Raw genomic sequence first — 18,865 nt, 5'->3', positions numbered from 1 at the left:
CTTCCTATGGGTATAGTTGTGTCTCACTCAATTGCATGTAGCTAAACAGGGACATGACGATACTCGTAGCAGCTGGTAGTCTGGCAGTGAGATATGAAATCGAATCCAAGCCCAGGTACCATATGTATTTATATCAGTACCCACGTGTTACCCTGGCAACGAAATACCAAACAAACTTTTACGTTCCTAAAGGAAAATGGCGAAGCCACGACGGCGCAAGAGGCGTTAAGGAAATCTCCGTACCTCGAGAATTTGACATTTCCAAATTTCCAATCGTTGGGATACGTCTTGTTTGAGATATATCGAAGTATAACGTTACTCAAATTAGTTGGAGGATTATTACCCTATACGAAACTGTCGAAAAGTTATTAATTTGATTATTTTTTTGCTTTGTTATCCTTCAAGACGAATCACGCTTCATTCATTCTGATTATTCGAACGTACGTTAATATGATAGGGGGAAATACTTTCTTTGGTTAATTATCTTACAAAATAAGATACCTTTCAGGAATGACAAGATGCAATGACGAAGACGTCAGACTCAACTTGAAAAGTTCAGGTAAGTGCGTAACGGTTAGATTTGAAAATTGGATTTATTTGATTTCCCAAATTTATTTCCCATTGAATTTATTTCATTTCTTTTCATTCACTTACAGTCTACAATCAGACCGGACAAAACTATTTTCAGCAATTATCTGCATACAATTGTATGAATGTGCATCTCCGTCGAGTATTATTAGCCAAGAGCGTAGTGGATACGAAGAATCGCGATTATATTCGTCAAAAAAGAGAAAAATGCAAAACGTCTTGTCGTTCGATGGAATTAGAGAAAAATATTTCTCAAGATATAATCGACAAGCTTGCTTACGACACGAAGCATCATCCATGCGTAAGTATTATGTGTATCGAGTATAAAATCATTGATTGAATTAATTAATTAATTAATCAATAACCTACAGACTCATTTTTTAATTAATATATTTGAATTTATTACGAACAGGATATACTGAGAATGAGTTACAGTGATTTGAGGAAAAATCACAGTGCACGTTGTCATTATCAAGATCATTGCCATGCTGGTTGCTCTCACGCAAATTCCCATATACGTAGCACCTGCCCTATTGAATCTCGAAAATGGAATTCGCGAGCAAGCAGCAAAAAATCGAGTTCGCCTTCACCGAATCGTAAATCCAGCTGTTCGTCCGAGAGGCATAAAAAGTGTTTTGAGGAGTCAAGTTTATTTCAGGAAAAACAAAAGCACACTGGGCGTATTTCCGTGACTGATAATAAATCGCGTCAGAATAAAGCACCAAGGTATATCATTGACGACTTTATTAAATCACATTACTTTGCAAGGTGAATGATTTATTTGTTACTTAGGTCGAGAAAATGTAGATATGAGAATCAGAATATTTGCTACAATTATCCATCGAGTTTTGAATCTTCGCCAAATGTGTCCTGCAGCGGAACTCCGCGAGGAGAGGAAAACAATCACTCGGATTTTGAAAGCATTAATAAAAGAAAAGGTAAAACTGATTCCAGACGTCAGGACGAATATGGTGTGTCTGTGCAGATAAAAAAAATGGCAAGCAATTGCGAGGAGGATGCTAAGTACACGCAATTCGCTTATGATATTACCAAAGATATAATGCAAAATGCATTGTACACTGATAACGAATTGCGAAAAGTGTTCAGGAAACATTTGAGAAAAAATACAGGACTATTGAACAAGGTTAAATTCTTTTTTACATAGAGTATGTTCCCAAATTTATGTCTAGTATATACTGTCAGTATATACAAGCCAGCTCTGAGTCTTTAATGATCTATACGTGTCTGAGAGAGATGTAACTAGAGTTTTGCAGTTACTGTCAGTAAATGTTGGAACAAACCTATAGTAGAGTCTATACGTGTTTTATTTACTATTAACAGCATACATGCGTTATTCTTACTTTAGGCTAGGATGCTACAAGAAATTCGTCGCTTGAAAGTATCTCTGAATGTGCTGGACGATGATGATGACAACGACGATAATGAGGATGACGATCACGGAAATGATGAATTTATTGTGGTGAAACCACCGACACCGCCAAAGGTTCTGGATGAAAATAAAATCCTCTCGAAATTGGAAAGCTATCAGAAGCTTGACGAGTATCAGAGAAGACATTCTAATGGTATTTCTGGCAGCATTAAAAACGTCGTCCTCGTAGACCCTAATCCTGACTTGCTGGTTACTGAACGCGACGTTCTCCTCATCCTAATGGAGATGAACTTGACTCCTAAGCAGGCTCAGAATATTTGCAAGAAACTTCAATACTTGAGCAGAGATACGTCGCTTATCGACACGGTAAGGTAATAGAGAGTTGAGAAATAAATATATTTGAAAAGCATCGACAAAGTTTTAAAAAACCTGTTTATTCGTTAGGCACAAGTACAAGCTGAGTCACATTCTAGGAAACAGTCTAAAACAGAGGAAAAAGAAGTTTCCATAGTTCAGGATGTTCCGAATAGTTATCGAAGCTCTGAGAAGTCACGAAATGGACGCATCTCATTAGAGGTTAAGAGTTCTACTACGAATTTGATTGATAAGAAAAATGAGATGGTACAAACTGAAACACAATCGGATTTTAAAAATGGCTTAATGCTTAAGAAAAATCATCGTTGTCTCTGTAATGACAGGTATTGATATATTTATTCATTTATGATTTTTACTTCATTCCTATGTCATTTTAGATCACTTATACAATCTTGCCAAAAGCATCGTCAGGTTCAAAATTTTCGAGCATCTGTTGAATCCACCGACACTGGAGATTCGACACGTCCAGGTAGGTAATGATTCGCTTTTTTTTAAATTCTAATCGATATTAACATTTGTTAATAATAAATTATTGTGTGAGGTATCCATTATTTTGTAGATAATATTATTTATCCGTCTGCAAATGCCTTGTTATCAACCAATGATATCAATCTGAATAAGAATACAGGAACGACGACGATTTCGGAAAAGTTTAAAGTTACTAAACCAATTGAAATTGATAATGTGAAATCAGAGGAAAATTTGAAATTTCCAAAATCTACAATGTCGCAAGATGATACAATGAATATTGTGAAAACCACATCAGAAGTAAAGGAATCAGTTCAATTGACTGATCAAGATAAATCGGAATCTGCAACACAGAACGTAGATCAGAATGAATTGATTGAAGACAATGTAGAAATATTAGGGGACATCAGTGAAAATCTAATAAGCTGGAAAACAGACACAATAGAATCCATTCGGGAGGACTCGGCAGCAAATGATCACACAGAAACTTTGTCGAATCACGAGATTGTGCCAGAACAAATTGAAGTGAATGACACAGAAGTAGACAATTATATTGATGAAAATTTTGAGAATGACTCAAATCTATCGGAAACGAATTTACTTGAAAAAGAGAGGGACTCAGACAGTATAATAAGTGATTCAAATAAAGTATCTGCGTCTAACAATCTCACTGAAGATCATCTTAAAGGTACATAAATTCGTATAATTAATAAAACTGTCTCTGAAATAAAATTATCAGACTAGATTTGGACAATGTTTTTTTTTCCTAACTATACTGTCCTCCTCCAAGAAGTAAATCGATAAATGAAAAATTCTTATTCCCCTTTATTAAATGTACTTAGGTAATAAATTTCTTGTCCAAGAATCCACAAGTAGTATAGAAGCATTAACACGCAACATGAAAGAAGAAAGTCCAAGTAGTAGCGAGGTAGATTTTCAAATAAAATAAAATAACCTTAAAACCTCAACACTCCAATTGATTTAAACTATAGGATTGCAGCAATTGCTTTAAAAAAATAAAAAATCCATGGAAAAGAACAAAGCCAATCACCATGACCCCAATTATCGAAAATCCAGACTCTGATGTAACAATATCACCAGCAAAGCTTCCAAAAAAGTCGAGCCTCAAAGATCCTCTAAAGTTACAAACTGCTGCCCAGGTTTTGTCTAAAAATTCTAAAAACTTGAGAGACCGCCATTCCGACAGTGATTGGACAGAATATCCAAAATTCATAAATCTGCCCGAACAAAACAAAGAATCCGACACCAAGCCAGGTGTCTCTGACCAAAAAAAATTATCACAAACAAAAAAGGACTCCGCGCTCGCTCTCGAAACTTCGGAAACACAAAAATCTAATGAAGATGATGTCCCAGGAAACGTACGACGTTACTCCACCAGTTCGGACGTTCTGTGGGCGTCAACATCAGCTAAAAATTTGTATATGAAAAGATATACAAACTCAACCTTAAAGTCGGACTCGTCGTCGCACGAAGATGAAATAGAAGACGAAGATACAGAACATAGAGAAAAAAGAGAATAAAAGTGACAATATTACGATATCAGGGATTTTTATTCACAAATAGACAAAAAGATCTTAACCGATAGACGTATGCATTATTTTCAAGGTTATCTTCAGGCTTCATATGCAAGAGCTGCTCACATATATGTGAACTATCAACAATAATAAAATATATAGTGAAAAAATATAATATATCAACACATGTAATATGTATAGCCAGTACACATACGCAACTGTACATAATCCAAATATATAGATATATATACATATATTTATATATATCTGTACAATACAGTTAGCCGTTGTATATCATACAGAAAATACAGTGCAGAAACTTTTGGACTAATTGTAAGGTAGCATACATTAACTGCACCAAGAAATATATAGTATTATGTATCTTCAGGTTATTTCTTTTATCTTTCTCCCTGTCTTACATCAGTTCAGCTCTTTGATAATAGTTTTGTATTAAGCTTTTGTTCTTTTATGCACTTTAACTTTGTACATACGTTACTTCTTTTTTGCAAGTGTGCTTGGGCGGAGGGGGGGGGGGCGAATATGATTAACCCATCATAAGTTCATGGTCAATCAACAGTAAGGATGTAACAGCGTATTACATTATAAAAATTAGGAATAAGTTGCATTAAACAAAAAAAAATAAACAATGTCTTATGAAAATTACGTGACTATCACTGTAGTGGGATTTTCAAGAGGTACTTAACTACGTCCAACATTCTCTTAGTTCTTAGCTTCACCAAAAAAATATTTCTCTTCTGCTTAGGCTATCGGTATACCCGGCTTTTCGTATTACCAAATCTAGGTGACGTAACAATTAAACTAATTATACTTTGACAATAAGCTAGAATTATATATCTTGCCGTTCGAGGTATCTTAAAGTATCAGATTAGCGATCCGAATGAACTATTAGTAGTGTCCGGGGAAATATATTAAAAAATGTTTGTCTACGATCGCATAATCGAAAAGATCGTTCTACAGGTGCACGTACATATTTATTGCACACCCGATATATTCGTGTATATATATATATATATATATACGTCTAGCGGCAGTCTAATTATTCCAGTCTACAAACCGATTGTAAGCCTATAACTGCCATTGTACAGGTAGCTTATTGCACACCCGATATATTCGTGTAATCAGATTAGCGATCCGAATGAACTATTAGTAGTGTCCGGGGAAATATATTAAAAAATGTTTGTCTACGATCGCATAATCGAAAAGATCGTTCTACAGGTGCACGTACATATTTATTGCACACCCGATATATTCGTGTATATATATATATATATATATATATACGTCTAGCGGCAGTCTAATTATTCCAGTCTACAAACCGATTGTAAGCCTATAACTGCCATTGTACAGGTAGCGAAGTCTTAATACTTAACAACTACAGGTTTTCCATGGATCTAGTTGATTATTGCTACTATGGCAATGTTCCACTATCATTTTTTCTTAGTTCATTAAGTAAAATTTACGTAAAAGCTGGTGACTTTCAATGAACAAAAATATTTCGTTCGTACATCGATTATTTAACCGTCTTCTCTTGACGCTTGACGTGTTTTTTTATAATTCTGTATCAGACGCAATTTGTTACTCATTGATGTATCTTATTCTTATTATTTTTCGTTTTCCCTCCTCAAGCCACTATCTAACATAATCCTTAAATACCAATCGCTTGTGAAAAATATTGACCCGTTACGAGATATTACAGTTTTTGTACGATACGACGTAGTTTTATGAAACGGAATGTACTACGCGTGTAACGTGAAATTCTTAAGGGTGGATAAGATTAAAAAGGGTAGATTCTAATTAAAAATGTTTCTAATGCTCCAATTACATTGGCGAAGAATAATTACCGATTGATATTAATTTCTGCAAGGGGTGATCTAATTGTATTCTTCTACAGAGATCAAGATCGGTCGGCGAGTATTCTCTTCTACCTTCTCATCAACTACCGTCTGATGCATTCGAGGAGGAGTCTTCTAGTTCCGGTGCACCTGGACCTCGATTTAATATGTTCAACAGATCTGTTATATGTATTATCGTGAAATTTGGCTTTGGATCATCGGCCGATAAACGTGGTTTCTCAACAGTCGGTATCCACACTGTACCAGCTAATCCTGCTTCGATTCCACCTGTGATACGTTAGAGAAATGTTATTAGAGTGTGTCAATGAAAACATTAGTATTTTAGAAAGATACAAAAATAAAAGCCCATTGAACGAAGAATCAATGATATAAAAAACTGAGGATATTTAACATATTGAAATTACCTATAATATCGGTCTCCAGCTTGTCACCTATCATGATGCAATTTTCTGCTCTGACTCCGAGACATTTGCAGGCTTCCTCGAATATCCTAGCTTCTGGTTTCTCCCAAGGTAGATCACCGGATACCAATATTACGTCAAAGTACTGCTCCAAGGATAATTTACGTACTTTCTCCCACTGGGCATTGGAGGGCCCATTGGTAATGAGACCCAAGGCGTACTTCTTTCTGAGTTGTCGCAGCATGGAAACTGTGTCCGGCGCCAGCGCCAGATAACGGTATCTTAAATACAGCCATCTCTCGTAAATCTTTTTAGCTAGGTAGGAGTACTTGTCGCCGAAGGCTTTGCTCCAGAGGGAAGTCCTCCATACGTCCAGAGTGTAGCTCGCGTTGTCTGGACACTTGCGAAATTGCTTCAGATAAGTTGTCGTAATCTTTGAAGATGCTTCTTGGGGTATTCCATACTGCTGTGTTAATTCCTCCGAAAGCTGACGGTTATCGTTTAAACAAAAAGAAAAATACACGTGAAACATTTAGCCATTTTTTGTAAGTCCCGTTACCGGCGGACTTTGAGGAAGCATTGCGGTGAGAAAATCAGTAACAGGAATGACTAAAGAGAGAATAAAAGCAGTCCGCCACATTCGAGAGAATTTCTAGAAACTTTAATCGGAAAAAAATATTTATATTCTGTAAGAAGGCAAGAGACAACGAAAACACTGAGCTATTTATATTCTGTATCATGCACATGGAATGGTGCTCTGCATTTATTTGATAATTTTTCAGACGGAGACAATAATTGAAATTTAATGACAGCTCGCGTTTAGAGGTTATCTTATCGAATGTGGCATACGACTTAACTTAAGCGCGATGTCAGGATATAAAGGACATAACTGGTCAGTTAGGACACTTAATTCATATTAATGATTACCTAGAAAATGCATTGATTCATTGAAATACTCGAGCCGATTATTGGTCACTTGAAGTGGCATCCACGGACGCTGCTGTAATCACAACAAAATCAGTTGTGCCAACAACGGACTTATATGGTACTCCAAACCCTAAAAGTTCTAACGTGAAGATTCCTGGACATTATATGAGGGAATTGTAGGATTCTTTATCTGTTTATAGTGACTTGCTACGTTGTATTTTCTACGATGATTTTTATCCTAGAAGAAAACAGACTGATTATCTAACAACTCTCGTGATAACAATTTGTGATTCTCGTACGTAGTCTCGCCACTGTCCAGTAATCATTCACAGACATTTGTCATTAAATCAGACACGTCAGTGATGATATCCACGCGCTGACCGACTGATTAAATTGACTTTCACTGTGTCATTAAGAAAGGGATGGAAGAATAAAATGAAATGAGAAAATAAATGAAAGATCACGTTAGAAAATTATTCTTGTGTTTAATTGAAAAATCTCCTTTCAAATACAAATTCATAACAGCAAAGCGAGACAGCTATGTTACCTTTTTTCACAATAGAAGAACGCCCCGCTTAAGATTAATACATTATTATACGTATAGCACGAATAATTGATCATAGTAAAGGAGAGTAAACGGATAATAAAGAATTATCGTCTGTCTAATTAATCGTAATCGCATTCGATCAATTTATAAGAGGAATAACACAGCCGCAAAGGCGTCAGTCTCTCACACAAGAAATATAAAACCGCGAAATCATCAGAAACAAAACTTCGATGCTAAGATGGCGGCCAGTCGATGAGAACTGGGCAAAGGAATAAAAAAAAAGTTGAAAATATGTGTGAAATGGAAAAGAAAAACCAGAAAGATAATGTTAGAGAAAATTTCCATCGTAAAGGAAACGGCTTCCCACGCTGTCCTCGATTTTACATAAGTTCTATATATTTATAGTTGACTAGCGTCGTTCACTAGCGGCAACGGACAAAGAAAAATGGCCGCGTCAGCCAGTCGGCAATTGCCAATTTCATGAGATCGAAGCACAGCTGCATAATGAAGTGAAATCTAAGTAGAACGCTATATATAAACGTGGAATCAGAGACGGTGGGCTAAGATCCGTTATCCTTGTAGATAGTAAATAATATTTCAAAGTTTCCACCAGCAGGCGACTATTTTCAGGAGTGACACTGTCTAAATATACGTCGGGCCAGTGCAATGCCTGACGTACGTTATACTCGCAGTAAATCTGAAACGCGTCCAACTTGACTTCTCTTCAGGACTTCTGCAGTTGGATGGAACGTAGCTTGAACGCTTCGAATTATAGTCATACCTGTATGTGATTTAGTAAAGACATTAGAGTTAACACGCGCCCGAGTAGATAATAACACTTTTGATTTTATAAATAAAAAACCTTTAAATAAAGTCTGATACAATAGGGCGTTCATTCTAATTTGATAGTGTATGCAATTGAAGATAAATATATATCGTATCTGTTATTTTTGACGATTGCGATTGTACAAAAAGCACTCTATTTGACATGTCTCTTTCTCTCTCTCACTCTCTCTCTCTCTTTCTTTCTCTTAATTACGTGTAACAAAAAGGATTGTATTTTACATTATTGAAAACTGTGGACAATCACAACGCGCGATTTGCTTTAATCACCAAAGAGATGCTTTCCCAATTCCATCATACGATGATTCCTGCAAACGGCCAGGGCACCGCACTTCTTCAAGACTCCAGCGACGCTTTCATCAGCCTTCACCAAGTGGCAAAGCAAATCTTCAAAGGCTGACTTCACGTTAGGCTGTAGACTGCCCACTTTGACTTTCTTAAGAGACTCTATGATTCCTTCAGCCCAGCCGGATTCGATAGCGAATTCCGATAGCCAAGGTACCATCTGCAGAACTCCTGCCATCGTCTGCATCCCGAGAAACCAGAGTTCCATGATCTCCATCCAGTGTTCCTTATAGGCCATGGCGACGACTAACACGGTAGGGTCGTTGCTCTCATCGATGATGTAAGCATCCCAGAGGAACCTTATTGTTGCTTGAATATAACGGCAGATTGAAAAATCATTCTTCTTTACGCGTTTAGCTTGCTGCTTCAATAATAGGAGACCAAGAACAGCCAGGTGTCCGTGAAGCACTAGATTCTCAGGAATCTGCTTGAGTTCTGGAAGATTGTTGAAAATGAATTTTAGGAGAGAAATGAACGTGGGTGATTCCTCGACTAATTTAGATTCCAAGACGGTGATGTTCATCAGTACGTTGCAAATGGAGACCATAGCAGCCCTTGAATCCTTCATTTCATCCAGGACATGTGGCTCCAGTTCCTTTTCCGGTTCTTTTAATGCCTTGAGACGTTCTGATCTCGGTACAGGTGGTTTCTTATAATGAACAATAGTCCAGTGATAGGAGAAACATTCGAAAAGAACTTCATCCTGCTTATGCTTCAGTAGAATTTTTCTTGCGTCTTCTTCGACAGCTAAATAGCAAAGAGCCGGTAGCAACAATCTCAGGACATCGATTTGACTCAGGGGATCGTGAGTTACAGGTTCGTCAGACGATGAACCTTCTCCAGGTTTAGCTGCTGCCCTAGCTTTTTCAGCAAGCTTTCTATTGCGACAGGCGTAGAACGTATCGTTAGCTACAGTTAACATAAATGGTAGGACTGCATATACTTGAGGTCTCATGGCAGACGTTTCCTGAGCCAACCAGGCAGCAAGAACGCGAACCATTGCGCACACAAAAATACGTTCCTTAATGTCAGTCAATTCCTTCATTTTAGATACAGATGTGAGAAGTCCAATCACAGCAGCAAATGCACCCTTCAACGCAGTGTACAGAGACTGCTTCTCCTTCTGCTCCAGATCCAGTTGATCAGTGGTGATGTATGAAAGTGATATTTCCAAGATTATAAAGCATGCTGTTACTAGCTCGGCATTTCCCATCACAGTTTTCAGCTGCTTTCCCTCAAGTTGCATTCTGACTTCTATGGAAGCTAATTGTATCAGCAAGAGGAAAAATACCTTTGGTTTCTCTTCATCGGCTAAAGCCCACTCAACTCCAAGAATATCCAACATGACAGATGCAAGTTTGAGTGCAGGATCTCGTTGGTTCTTTCCAATTTTTGAACCAAGAATATCATTCAAAGCTTTGTAAATACTTTGTGGCCAGGATTCCTCCTTTGCCGTTGAGGAAATAGCGTCTCTTCTACAGGAAAATAAAAGAGCCTGCAGAATTGAGCAAAGCTCAAATTTTCTCTCTGTATGATCCGTCTCAAAGTCCAGGGCAATTTTGTTTATGATGGCATGGAAAGGTGCAGTGTCTGTGGCGTCCCAAGCATCAGGACCAAACCTTCCTACAAGAGTTACCAAAATGTTCAGGGCCTCATCGGTCTGGAAACTCATTTCTGAGTAAATTTCACACATTTTAGGAATTGCCTTTTGCTCCAATAAAGCTTTTTGTCCTGGTGGATATTGCGCAATATTTTGCAAACAGGTGTAAGCCTCGCTCACGATGATTAGCATATCATCAGGAGCATCTTCATCAACTTGCGAAACAATTTCAAGGAGTGCAGGTACGTGTCCGACCATGTCTGGATGAGCGGCCAATTCGGGATCCCCACAAAAAGCTGATAAAATTGATAGCGCCACTGATTTATAAACTTGAGGTGGACAATCCACAGGAACGTCATCATTGGACAGAAGTTTTCTCAGAAACTTAGCACCAATTGCTTCGAAAAGTAGTTTCTTTGCAGCTGGGGTACAATCTTTTCCATCAACCAATTTTGTAACCATAAATAAAGCAGCAAATTTTTCTGAATCGCTGCTTACCATTTTTAAAATGGCAACACATTTCTTCACTCCCTCTGGTATACTCATTGTGATAGTTTCAATATGCAGGTAAAAAACGTTAACAAAGTTCAATCAGTATTACACTTTCTTCTTTACAAACTTTAAACTTGCTCTTGCTGAGGAAACTGATTCTTGCTGATTAAGTTTTAAATTAATGCAATCGACAGAAATACACAATACTTAGTGATATTTCATTCAATGGTATGCCTTGCACACACCGCTGCTCAAAGCCAACTGGCATTCCTCCCAAAGCAGACTGCTCTGTACTAGCCTTGCCCTTTGACACACTCTCTCAGAAGTACAAAAATAACTTCAGACACAGTGAAGCACTGCGCACCCAAGTAATGTGTATCCTCTTAGTGCTAGATAGCTGAATGGATGAAATGAGTCAAAATGCTGGTAAAGCCCTTCCAACGCTATCATACATCTGCTTTTTTTCTTCGTTAATGCACTTCTGATACAAAAGACATACAATAAAGAAATTTCCCAGCTTTGCAAAGTGGTTTTAAGTAAACAACATCTCTCAGTTGTTTATTTTTCTCAACACCAGCGTTAGTGTCGTACCAACATTACTATTTAAGCCTATCACAATTTCTTCGATACAGGAAAAGCATTGATAGATTCTACAAAAGTCTTTTCATACATAGGACAGAAAATACTCTGATTATTCATAATTTCAACATAGCAAACATATTTAATGTTTTAAATCACGTAAATCCCAAGTATTCACAGCGAAGTTCCAAGAACCGGTTAAGACACTGGGAAATTCCAAGTGCGAAATAACTTCCAGAAACGTTGTATTCCACAGGCAGCAGATCTCTCAGCATAAAGCATAGAACGCCAAGGAAACGAGGAGAAACACGTTGCTCGTGTAGTTGGCCGAAAATAGTCGGAGTCGAGAAAGCACTATATTGGGAATCGGCTCGCGTTACACGCGCTTCTATTCTTGGCGTCCCGTGAATAAAGCGATCGAGTGTAAACGCGGGATAATCAACGAGAGACTCCAACGGCAAGAGGATCCCACAGCAGAGTTTCCAATCAGTATATATATATATATATAAAAAGAGAAGGAAAACTCACGACCACGCGCTCTCGTATCAAACGTGTCTCAGAAACATAATTCTACTACGTAGGTTATTTCGTCTGTCGATTGCGTCGTCTGCTGACGCGCGTGACCTCTCGCGCCCTTCGAGCAACCTTCTTTCAAGGTGGCTCAAATGATTCGCGCTAGGCTAACCTATATGGAAAGGGAAGCTAAAATCCGTAATTATATCTAGCGTATCTCGAGTACCTTTCTGCAGGCGAGACTGTCTCCCTTTCTGGTCTCGATGAGGGTGTTGTCCAAATCGAAATAGATTGCGCCGATGTCGTGGCTCGTGTTGGTTCTCGCACGGAAGGCCGCCATTAGTAGGATCTTCAATGTTCGTACAAGCTCCTTCGCTCGATGTCGTTTCTTCTTCTGACGTTTTCCTCGTTAGGAGACGGCATGAGAGTTTCATGAAATAACGGCGCGCTTCCTTTAGTGGTTGAGAAGAGAGGGGACTGACGATTATCGGCGTCGAACGACGTCACGACGCGTCGCGTCCATCTTGGCCTTCTCACCTTTTTCAATATTGCTAAAGGCACCACTTCCTCACTTCTGCCACTCACTTTTCATTCCAGCTGGTACACTCGCGACCTCACTTACCGATCTTGTTTTGAGGACATCTAGATATATATTATTTACAAATATCCTCTTAGATAACTAATAAGAACTTATAATATAGCTTGATTAGTAGTTTACTGATACCAGTGTGTATTAATTTATCTAATTCTATATCATACACGGTATTCTAATTTGAAAAACATTGTATAACAGGTATACGTATAATTCATTATAATTAACTGTTTAATTATGTTCTGTTATTATTTACGTGTAATTATTAATATTAATAACTTTACCATTGTCCTTTCATTTAATTTTAATAATCCAAGACATTTGAAATTACTTCTTGTTTAAATTTAGGACAAAGTATTGAATGCCTTCAACAAGGTTTTTAATGGCTTATGTCTAGTAAAAGTATTCTTACCTTGAGCAAAAGGTTTCTAATTTTTTCACTAATAGTTTTTATTGAATAGTTTCACAATATGCCTGTGTATTATATGTACAATGTAAAATAGTTATTGTCTGACTATCGAGGTTTACTGTTCCAGATTCTTTACTGTGCTGAATATTTTGATTTATTCAACATTGAAAATTGGATTAATTTTCAAAGTACTTCTATAACATGGCTCAAAGTGCTCCATTACTTATACGCTTAGTGGCTTCATCAGTAAAATGTGCTACTTTTGCTGGCAAAATTATTCGAGATATTATGAGTCATGGGAACTTGAATATTGTCGAGAAAGGCAAGAATGATTTGCAAACTGAAGCTGATCGTTCTGCACAGCGTTGTATCGTAGCTTCGTTGAATTGTCAGTTTCCAACTGTGACAATCATTGGTGAGGAAGAACCCTCAAATTGTGAAGTACCTTCTGACTGGATAGTCACAGACATGGATCAAGAAATTCTAAAACTAAAATTACCAGAGCACCTGGAAAACATCAATGCCAAGGATCTCTGTGTCTGGGTTGATCCTTTAGATGGTAATATGATCTATTATTTTCATAACAAATTTAATCTTCCCTTCATATACTTATATCTGTACCTTAATTTATTAAATTTACAGGCACATCGGAATATACTCAGGGTCTTGTTGAACATGTTACGGTACTCGTGGGTGTAGCATTGGGTGAAAGAGCAATCGGGGGCATAATCCATCAGCCTTATTATAACAACAAAGAAACTGGCACGTTAGGCAGAACCTTATGGGGAATCGAGGGAGTTGGATATGGTGGTTTCAAACCAATTCCTCCTCCTGAAGGAAAGAGAATCATAACAACAACTCGGTATAATTTGCAATAAAGTTTTTAAATTACTTCCACGCAAAGAAATAGTATTTTTGAGAATGCCATTATCTATTATAGTTCCCACTCGAATGCCACTGTACAGGCAGCCTTGGATGCTATGGAACCTGATGAAATTTTGCGAGTGGGCGGTGCAGGACATAAGGTGTGCATTTCAAATTTTATAGTTTTTGTTTAATTTATTGCATTGTACCTACATTCTTTATAATTTCTATTCATATTCGTAGGTGATGCTTCTTCTAGAAGGTAAGGCTCATGCTTATGTATTCGCGAGTGGAGGCTGCAAAAGGTGGGATACATGTGCACCAGAGGCTATTTTGCATGCTGTCGGTGGTACTTTAACAAACTTGCATGGAGAGCATTATCCGTACAATGCGGAGACGAGTCTTCCTAACAAAACTGGTGTCCTGGCCACTGCACCAGGTCAGGAACATCAGTGGTATCTTTCGCGCATTCCAAACGAAATCAAGCAAAAGCTACAATAATTCTTGTTCATATGTTCCAATCAACACCAATTATATATGTGAAATTGAATATACAATTTTAACACATATTGCAGCTTATTAAAAGCTGGAATATAGCAAAGAATATAATCCAAGGAATGGGAACTTTGACGTAAGTAAATTAAAAATTTGTTAAGTATTTCTCAAATATTATGCATTTTATAAGTATTGCATTTATGTTGATACATTGTTCATTTACTATATATTTAAAAAAAAGGCGAGCTGACAGAAAATAGCAATATGACTGATTCACTTTATTTGTCTCGACTGTATTAATAAATATTATTTCCCGATAAATGATAGTTTACAGAATCAATTTCTTTCTACGTTTGAATTTACAATTTTGATTTAAGAATATTACGTAATTCCCGTCGTAATATCTTTCCGGAAGCTGTCTTGGGAATATTGTCCAAAAACCTTACACCTCCTCGAAGACGCTTTTGGACAGAAACACGTTCTAAAAGGAATTTTTTAAAATATGTTTAATCCATTTATACAGCTCGATTTTTTACAACTTACCATTGACGTATTGAATAATTTCCTCAGCTTTAACTTCTGATCCAACTTGCTTAACAACAAAGGCCAGCGGCAACTCACCAGCCTCTTCGTTTGGAACTCCAATCACTGCAGCGTCCTTAATCCTAGGATGCGTTAATAAAATTGCTTCCAATTCCGCTGGTGGAACTTGAAACCCCTTATACTTAATCAGTTCTTTTAGCCGATCGACTATGTAGAAATAACCGTCATTGTCATAATAGCCTACGTCTCCTGTATGGAGCCAACCATTCTTGTCAATAGTTGCATCTGTCGAAGATATGTCTCCGCAGTAGCCCTTCATTATTACGTCACCCTTAAAACATAACTCTCCTTGGCGATTTGGACCCAAATTTACTACTGGTTCATTTTCTCCAATTGAAATGACCTTTGCTGTATCATTCAATAGTATAAGTTTATATATTATGTCATGCAAAAAGTAGTAGAGTTCCTGCTTATAAAAAATTTACCTTGAACTCCTGGAGCTAGTGTACCAATGCTACCAGGCTTATTATTTTCTGGTGATATTATTACTGCCAATGTGGTCTCTGTAAGACCATAGCCCTGTCTGATTTTAGACACATTTAATCTTTTCATTACCGCAGTCTGAATTTCTTTAGATAAAGGTGCTGCTCCACACCTATAATAAGTATTATATGAATAGTCACGCTACTATCGGTGCTTTTTTAGTTGTACCTAAACATACCAAATATGCTTGACGCTGGACAGGTCATATCTATCGATCAAAGGATGTTTCGCCAGGAATACCATAAGTGGAGGTACTACCGATAAATGTTGAATCTTGTATTTTTGTATGGCCTCTAAAAAATTCTCATCCTCAAATCGCGACAATACAATTGTCTTTACACCAATTGCAAGTTTAACAATCATTGTAATAAAGGAATATGCATGGAAAAATGGTAATAAACCCAAAGTGATAACATTTTTAGTTAGTGATCCAAAGGAAGGATCAGATAAGTGATTAATAACTGTAATTATGTTTTTATCTGTTAACATTACACCCTTTGGAAGACCAGTTGTTCCACTTGAGCATAAAATTACTACAACATGTGTTTCAATGTTCACCTTTTGAACTCTAAATCTATTCAAATTTGAATCAGGAATACTTGATATCAATTGGCTCATACTAGGTAAATTGATATCAGGAAAATCGGTTAAAAGTATGAGCTTGGGTGACCAGGAAAGATTTATTGCTACTCCCTTCATCCGTTCAGCCACTAGTGGAGAAACAAAAATGTATTTTGGCTTTGAAATATTAAGAGCATGCAAAAATTCTCTGTCTGAATACAGAGGATTTAACGGAGCAGTAGTAACACCAAGATAAATTGCAGTAAGTACTGGAATACAAAAGTTCAGACTATTTTCTCCACAAACAGTAATACAATCCCCTTGTATGAGGCCACAGTTATTTAAATAAATAGCCAATTTCCGGCTTGCATTTAAAATTTGTTCAAAACTTTGTTCCATCCCACTATCCGCATCCACCTGTAATAAGACAATTAAAAAAATTAGTGTCAACCATTCAGAAAATTGTCTTTCCCATTCCTCACCCATATCTACATAAACTTTATATGACTTTATCTATGTGAGATGCACATGCTTATAACAAATTAACTTATAATTACACAGTAATTTTCAAATTACAAATTTTTTATAATTAGTACCTGAGCAACACGTTTACCATGTATAGCAAGTTGGTTCAGCAACAATTCTCCAAGACATGATGCTTTGTGAATCTGATAAGTTTCTTTGGGTCCACACAATATATTCGTATCTTGCAACATTTTAAAGGGTGTCTTGTTTCTGACGCGTATTTTTCTTCTCAGATCAATCCTGTCTGTCAAACACTACTTCCAAGCCAAGAAGCTTAAACCTTAGCCTAATCAAGCCTAATTTCAGAGACCTTATGACTGTTATCACCCGTAAGAAAAGACCTGTCGACAAGCAATGAGTAGTATTTTCTGATAAGTAATCTCTGTACAACGTATATGCAAAATATTATATGATATTCTCATTGAATAATAAGTTATTCTGGTAACACAATGCACGATTCTGCATTACTTTAGCACTCAAAATTTTGAGAACTTCAACAAAAATTTAGAAGAATTTCACCGAAATTATTCACCTAAAATTTATATGACAAATTTGCACAGACCATAAATCTTAGTTATTTTTCAATGAACTCAAATCCACATGAGGACAATATCCTCACGATATCCGCTTCACGTGCCAATAAACGCCAGGAATTCATTTATTTCTTTTAATGCTCATCATCGTCATACGTCTTCTTATGTCACGTTCATACAGCAAACCCATGCATTTGATTCTTTACAAATCTTCGAAACATTTTTTTTCCTCTTTCTCACAGGACTCGTTAACGTTTGAGGCCGATACGCATTTTTGGTAAGTAATATGTTTGTAATTGGTGCATTTGAAAAATTACTACAACTTTTTCTAATCTTATGGTAAAATTGCAATGTTTGAGCTGTTAAGTGTAGCTGCCATTAACGTCAGTCGTGAGAAAAGCACACCTGATAACAGGAAACCATTTTGGCAACACGTGAATATTTTAATTGTTTTTTTTTTAATTTCATACTTAAATTCTGCAATACTTATTAGGCAGAACTTTGATTTTATTCGTCGTTTAATTTAGCTCTGTTTTATTGTAACTTGCTGATAGGGTTTAAACATGGAATTATTCATGACCGAACGGACGAGTCTAAGGAAATTTGAATTTACATTTTAACTAATATGAATTATTGTAATATATGTAGGCTGATAGGAACATATTCACCTTACATTATTAAGATTATTAAGATACTATTAGCAAGCATAATAGAAAATTCGTAAAAAACAAGGGTTTAATGCTTGGCGGATAGATTAATATTTTATTTTCACGGTATGACGATATTAACAGTAGTAAATCATAGGGTGGTCAATGGATCTTTGTATCTATGTCGCATGTATCGGCAAAAACAAAATGTTGTACAAATTTATTACTAAGATATTTGTACTTAGAACGTAGTAAATTTGTATTGATAATAAAATACTTCAATGGGATATTTTATATTTACTTTAGAGGAATTATTTATGTGAAAAAGTAAAGAGATGTAAGATACAATTGAGAATGGATTAACGTTTTGAAATTTTGTCCTTACTGTACCCCTATGGTCAGTATAAACTTCATTGAGGGTTTATGGGGTATTAGTCTAACAGTATATAAACTGGCTACATTGTTAGCAAGTATGTCATTACTAACAGGGTGCTACAATAATTTGTTATCAAAGATATTTAGCTTCAAGTCTAGCCATGATGCAAGCTAAAGGTAAGTATTGTCGCTTAGCTGACAAATTATTTTCATAATGCATAAGCAACAGTCATAAACTGTCAGAATTGTTTCACAGTATTTGTATTTTTATTCTTTTGAAGGTATTCATCTATTAAGTGTC

General features: G+C 36.6%; 5 protein-coding genes across 11 annotated transcripts; 2 read left to right on the top strand and 3 right to left on the bottom strand.

Annotated features, from left to right (window-relative positions):
• The first annotated feature begins 137 nt into the window (after positions 1 to 137).
• LOC107274721 lies at positions 138 to 4,569 on the top strand. 4 transcript variants are annotated; one of them, XM_015754163.2, is made up of 12 exons: positions 142 to 307; positions 406 to 440; positions 509 to 559; positions 657 to 889; positions 1,001 to 1,314; positions 1,381 to 1,732; positions 1,955 to 2,344; positions 2,423 to 2,676; positions 2,731 to 2,822; positions 2,913 to 3,509; positions 3,664 to 3,749; positions 3,814 to 4,568. In XM_015754163.2, the coding sequence occupies exons 3-12, from the start codon at positions 511 to 513 to the stop codon at positions 4,360 to 4,362; spliced, it is 2,916 nt and encodes a 971-aa protein (XP_015609649.1). In that variant the 5' UTR covers positions 142 to 307; positions 406 to 440; positions 509 to 510; the 3' UTR covers positions 4,363 to 4,568. The 4 variants fall into 4 exon arrangements, with proteins under 4 accessions (XP_015609659.1, XP_015609632.1, XP_015609649.1 ...); XM_015754154.2 differs by having other exon boundaries at positions 406 to 559; XM_015754173.2 differs by having other exon boundaries at positions 138 to 559; positions 1,955 to 2,349; positions 2,452 to 2,676; positions 3,814 to 4,569.
• Positions 4,570 to 5,972: 1,403 nt separating this feature from the next.
• Positions 5,973 to 13,000, bottom strand: LOC107274984 (N-acylneuraminate-9-phosphatase). The gene is made up of 3 exons (XM_015754657.2): positions 12,704 to 13,000; positions 6,635 to 7,118; positions 5,973 to 6,497 (listed from the first exon to the last, which is right to left on the bottom strand). The coding sequence occupies exons 1-3, from the start codon at positions 12,815 to 12,817 to the stop codon at positions 6,310 to 6,312; spliced, it is 786 nt and encodes a 261-aa protein (XP_015610143.1). The 5' UTR covers positions 12,818 to 13,000; the 3' UTR covers positions 5,973 to 6,309.
• Positions 8,024 to 12,697, bottom strand: LOC107274786 (neurochondrin homolog). The gene has a single exon (XM_015754300.2). It carries the CDS (start codon positions 11,437 to 11,439, stop codon positions 9,211 to 9,213), a length of 2,229 nt encoding a protein of 742 aa, XP_015609786.1. The 5' UTR covers positions 11,440 to 12,697; the 3' UTR covers positions 8,024 to 9,210.
• A 52-nt stretch (positions 13,001 to 13,052) lies between the features above and the next one.
• On the top strand, positions 13,053 to 15,131 carry LOC107274973 (3'(2'),5'-bisphosphate nucleotidase 1). The gene is made up of 5 exons (XM_015754631.2): positions 13,053 to 13,270; positions 13,606 to 14,037; positions 14,121 to 14,340; positions 14,419 to 14,503; positions 14,586 to 15,131. The coding sequence occupies exons 2-5, from the start codon at positions 13,680 to 13,682 to the stop codon at positions 14,841 to 14,843; spliced, it is 921 nt and encodes a 306-aa protein (XP_015610117.1). The 5' UTR covers positions 13,053 to 13,270; positions 13,606 to 13,679; the 3' UTR covers positions 14,844 to 15,131.
• Positions 14,999 to 17,942, bottom strand: LOC107274869 (4-coumarate--CoA ligase 1-like). 4 transcript variants are annotated; one of them, XM_015754437.2, is made up of 6 exons: positions 17,542 to 17,942; positions 17,081 to 17,350; positions 16,102 to 16,901; positions 15,866 to 16,035; positions 15,381 to 15,788; positions 14,999 to 15,318 (listed from the first exon to the last, which is right to left on the bottom strand). In XM_015754437.2, exons 2-6 carry the CDS (start codon positions 17,198 to 17,200, stop codon positions 15,197 to 15,199), a joined length of 1,620 nt encoding a protein of 539 aa, XP_015609923.1. In that variant the 5' UTR covers positions 17,201 to 17,350; positions 17,542 to 17,942; the 3' UTR covers positions 14,999 to 15,196. The 4 variants fall into 4 exon arrangements, with proteins under 4 accessions (XP_015609923.1, XP_015609934.1, XP_024937041.1 ...); XM_025081273.1 differs by having other exon boundaries at positions 15,197 to 15,318; positions 17,629 to 17,925; XM_015754441.2 differs by having other exon boundaries at positions 15,197 to 15,318; positions 17,572 to 17,921.
• Between the last annotated feature and the right edge of the window lie 923 nt (positions 17,943 to 18,865).

This window comes from Cephus cinctus, unplaced genomic scaffold (genome assembly GCF_000341935.2).
Source record: "Cephus cinctus unplaced genomic scaffold, Ccin1 Ccin1_scaffold0013, whole genome shotgun sequence".
In the NCBI taxonomy this organism is placed as follows: domain Eukaryota; kingdom Metazoa; phylum Arthropoda; class Insecta; order Hymenoptera; family Cephidae; genus Cephus; species Cephus cinctus.
This window is presented reverse-complemented; position numbering and strand designations above follow the sequence as displayed.

Excerpts from the sequence above, each read along its gene's own strand:
- LOC107274721 (XM_015754146.2), top strand. The coding sequence starts at position 511 with ATGACAAGATGCAATGACGAAGACGTCAGACTCAACTTGAAAAGTTCA. Across the intron at positions 1,315-1,380 it reads CGTCAGAATAAAGCACCAAG|GTCGAGAAAATGTAGATATG; the intron begins GTATATCATTGA and ends TTTGTTACTTAG. Across the intron at positions 2,677-2,730 it reads CGTTGTCTCTGTAATGACAG|ATCACTTATACAATCTTGCC; the intron begins GTATTGATATAT and ends ATGTCATTTTAG.
- LOC107274786 (XM_015754300.2), bottom strand. The coding sequence starts at position 11,439 with ATGAGTATACCAGAGGGAGTGAAGAAATGTGTTGCCATTTTAAAAATG.
- LOC107274984 (XM_015754657.2), bottom strand. The coding sequence starts at position 12,817 with ATGGCGGCCTTCCGTGCGAGAACCAACACGAGCCACGACATCGGCGCA. Across the intron at positions 7,119-12,703 it reads ACAGTCTCGCCTGCAGAAAG|CTTTCGGAGGAATTAACACA; the intron begins GTACTCGAGATA and ends GATAACCGTCAG. Across the intron at positions 6,498-6,634 it reads GCTGGAGACCGATATTATAG|GTGGAATCGAAGCAGGATTA; the intron begins GTAATTTCAATA and ends AACGTATCACAG.
- LOC107274973 (XM_015754631.2), top strand. The coding sequence starts at position 13,680 with ATGGCTCAAAGTGCTCCATTACTTATACGCTTAGTGGCTTCATCAGTA. Across the intron at positions 14,038-14,120 it reads CTGGGTTGATCCTTTAGATG|GCACATCGGAATATACTCAG; the intron begins GTAATATGATCT and ends TTAAATTTACAG. Across the intron at positions 14,504-14,585 it reads TGGGCGGTGCAGGACATAAG|GTGATGCTTCTTCTAGAAGG; the intron begins GTGTGCATTTCA and ends TCATATTCGTAG.
- LOC107274869 (XM_015754437.2), bottom strand. The coding sequence starts at position 17,200 with ATGTTGCAAGATACGAATATATTGTGTGGACCCAAAGAAACTTATCAG. Across the intron at positions 16,036-16,101 it reads TCCAGCGTCAAGCATATTTG|GTGTGGAGCAGCACCTTTAT; the intron begins GTATGTTTAGGT and ends TACTTATTATAG. Across the intron at positions 15,789-15,865 it reads ACTAGCTCCAGGAGTTCAAG|CAAAGGTCATTTCAATTGGA; the intron begins GTAAATTTTTTA and ends TGAATGATACAG.